Raw genomic sequence first — 3,511 nt, forward strand, 5'->3', positions numbered from 1 at the left:
TCTATTGGCATTCATCTTGTTCAGGTCTTTTTTAGGCTGACATATTGTTGAGGTATGATGAGCCAAGCCTCCCTGTCATTTCTAGGAGACACAATCTCGAAGAAAATTTCCTGGTCTTACTGTCTTTCTGCCTCCTCTTCTCTGATGTTCCTTGGGCCTTATATACAAGAGTTATATTGTAGATGTATCAACTGGGAATGGAAAAGGTGTTAAGATTAATTTGAATTATTAGTTATTACTAATCATTGGTTGTTAAATATTATTAATTATTGAATTTATCATCCTTACATGGAAGTGAAGATTCTCCCGCTCCTATCTCCAAAGAACTGGGATTACATGTCTGCTCAATCATGCCCAGTTAAATTGATAATTTTTTAAAATTGAAAATAGATTCTTCTCTCATACAATACATTCTGATCACAGTTTTCCCTCTGTCCAGTCTTCCCAGCTTTTTTGATCTCTCCTTTTCCCTAGATACATTCACTCTCTGTTTCCCTTCTGAAAGGAGCAGGCCTTCAAGAGACAATGATGGTTGGAAAGATGGCTAGGTCCTCTGCCAGAGGACCCATGTTCAATTCCTAGCACCCACATGCTAACAACTGTCAGTAACTTCAGTTCCAGAGGATCCTACACCCTTTCTGGCCTCCATAGGCACTGTATACACATGATAGCTAACACATGTAGGTAAAACATTCATTCACCTAAAATAAAAATAAACAAGTTTTTTAAAAAAATTAAAAGCCACATTTGAAGCTGTGCATGTAGAGGGTTTTAGCATTGTGGGTTACACATCTGTGGACGCACTGCTCAGATCTGTTCCTGCTCTGCTATCTGGGCGTCCACTTTCATCAATCTTATCTGCTGTAGAGCCTAAGGCAAGTGTTATCTTACAGAGTCCAAAGCTTGACTCATTCAGACCTCCCTCTGGAGTATTTACTACAAAGTATTTTATCTGTTTCCTTTATCTGAAGCAGAAATTAGACTTAGTAGCTGTTTAGTCTTTTGGGACACAAAGAGTTAAGTTTAATCTAAGTAAGAACAAACAAGTAGCTTCCAAACAATAGTAGTTACAATGTTGCTTGTTCTCATAGATTATAATTAAATGGTGTAGCTAGTTATGTCAGCCTTAAGGACAACTATTTGGTAATTATATTCTCTTTGCTTTCATGTAAATAATGGACAGAATTGTGAGGGTGGGGTTGGGACTTTCAATCATATCTGAGAACTTTGAAAAATGCCATAATTGAGTTAATTTTTTTATCTAGTAAGTTATGAGAAAGTCTCTTTGAAATAAAGCTTCAATAATCTCCTATGGTTGCTATTCAGGGACAAAGTTGAGAGCAAGACAGGCATTTCATGGGCTGCTTACATGGATCTTATCAATGTTGGAGAGATGGTTCAACTTTTTCAGAGCATCCGTGTTCGATTCCCTACATGAGTACCTACATGGTGGCTCACAACTGATATAACTCCAGTTCTAAGAATATGATGCCCTTTGACCTCTGCAAGCACCAGGCACGCATATGGTACACATACAGTCATGCAGGCACTTATACACAAAAAGTATACATAAATGAAATTTACAATTGGATATTATAATTCTTTTTCAATGCACTTACTTTTCAGATGGAAAAATTATTTGTGAGTGTATGTGTGTACATATCTGTATACATGACATGCATGTGGAGGTCAGAGAACAACTTGTGGAACTTGGTGCTCTCTTTCTCTGATTTAGGTCCCAGAAATCAAACTTAGGTCCTCAAGCTCAGTGATTTATAGAGCCAAGTAGTTTCTACTACAGGCCCCTCTCACTGAAGGAATCTTTGCAGTAAAAACAGGATTTTAAAACAACAACAAACTAAATACAAAGATGGCAAGGACAATAGCAATAAGGGAAACCCGGTTTTCTGACTAGGAAAATGGACTCGACCTCTGGCTCCGGTGAAACAGGTAATCCTTTGCCATTTATGTCCCTACTCTGGGAAGAACTTGCAGCTTCTCTGCCATCCGCAAATGTCTTTCTGGAGGTCCACAAGCCACAGCCTGGCTTCGTGACTGTTTCAAGTTAATTCTGTTGGATAGGCGAAGTAATTGAGTACCAATCCTGATACAGAGATGTTTATTGGTGAGATCTACTTTAAAATACTCAGCGAGAAATTAAAAGGAGCATAGATGCACCCGATTGGCCAGCGGTGGTTCTTTGGCGGCCTAGCGCCGACTCCAGTCAGGTTTTTCAGCAGTAGGGGAGTTGGACTGGCCGCTGGAGCTCCTTGGTCGGCTCCCTCCGGGTCCTAGCGCGGTTCTCACCCCTTACACACAACCTCCAGTCGTCCGGCTCGGCGCCGCAGCCTGACCAGCTCCCTCCCAAGCCTACTCACCCGGGGACGGAGCTTAGAACTCAAGGCTCCTGATTGGTCGTCCCACGGGCGCTCCCCTTCCCCGCCCCTTGACGAGGGTGAGAGGTCAGCAGCAGGCAAGTCGGCTGGGTCGACAATGGCGGGGCTGTGTGTCAGGACTGTGGCGCTGTCGGCGGCCAGGCGGCATTGGCGGCGGTCCTCGCAGCAACTGCTGTGGACGCTGAAGGTGAGCAGAGCCGGGCTCGTGTGGGCCTGGTTGCCCGGGGTTCCCAGGCGATACCCGCAGCTCATCCCAGCCCCGGGTGCCCCAGGCCCGGGCCCGGAGCAGGCTGCGCTCACACGCTGTCCTGCCATTGGGCATCTCTTGAACACTCATACCCGAGTTAAGAGGCTTAAGCGGACCGAGCTTTACCTGCGCTCCTCCGGGGTGGCCTTCGGGCTTGGATCCCAGAGTCTCGCGGTGCTGGCTTCTCCTGCAGCTTCCTAGAGAGCGCTTGTTAAGAGTCCACATACTCTTTTGCTGTCTTTGCAGCGATTTTGAAGGGGTATCGTGAATTGCTGTTTGAATAGTTAAGGCTGTGAGTTTGAAAATACTGTGCTAAGTCAAGATTGTTAACAGAGTAGTACACGTGTGATCTGAAATCCTGCTTACGCTGTGTGACACCATTGTAATGCGTAAGAAATGCACCCTCTGAATTTATTTTTCTTTCTAAGAACTGCTTAGCCTGATTAGAAATGTAGTTCACGTCACCGTGGTTCACTCTGGGTGTCATGGTGACATTTTGACTCGCAGATTTGGAGTTTGTGTTAACCTCATTTCTCCTTCCATATGGGATATATTGGCCTTGCCAGCATTGACTTCCCTAACTTTCAAAGTACACTTAACTAATTCACTTGAGCAGATTTCTTAAAACGAATGTCCCCTGAAAACCTCTTGAAAGCTGGTTGAGTGTGTCTGCAAAGCTTCCCTGCCGTTCAGTCATGTATAGTGCTGTGCACCTGTAATCACATCATTGGAAAGGCTGAGGAGGAGTGTGAGTTCAAGGCCAGGCTCAAATCCTTCCCTACATCTCAGAAAAGGTTAAAGAATTCATTTCTATAGTGTTTGGTTTATGGTCATTGAAATTTGAGTTGACACTTGGATGATCTGCCTC

The 3,511-nt window shown here is 44.1% G+C and overlaps 1 protein-coding gene across 1 annotated transcript in view; it reads left to right on the forward strand.

Moving 5' to 3' along the window:
• Positions 1–2,395: 2,395 nt before the first annotated feature.
• The window catches only part of Pcca (propionyl-CoA carboxylase subunit alpha), a 343,795-nt gene continuing 342,679 nt past the window's right edge, over positions 2,396–3,511 (forward strand). The window contains exon 1 of the mRNA XM_031361748.1: positions 2,396–2,583. Coding sequence (XP_031217608.1) covers positions 2,494–2,583 — 90 coding nt within the window. The 5' untranslated portion in view covers positions 2,396–2,493. The remainder of the gene's footprint in view (positions 2,584–3,511) is intronic.

Source organism: Mastomys coucha, unplaced genomic scaffold (assembly GCF_008632895.1).
Source record: "Mastomys coucha isolate ucsf_1 unplaced genomic scaffold, UCSF_Mcou_1 pScaffold9, whole genome shotgun sequence".
Taxonomy (NCBI): Eukaryota; Metazoa; Chordata; class Mammalia; order Rodentia; family Muridae; genus Mastomys; species Mastomys coucha.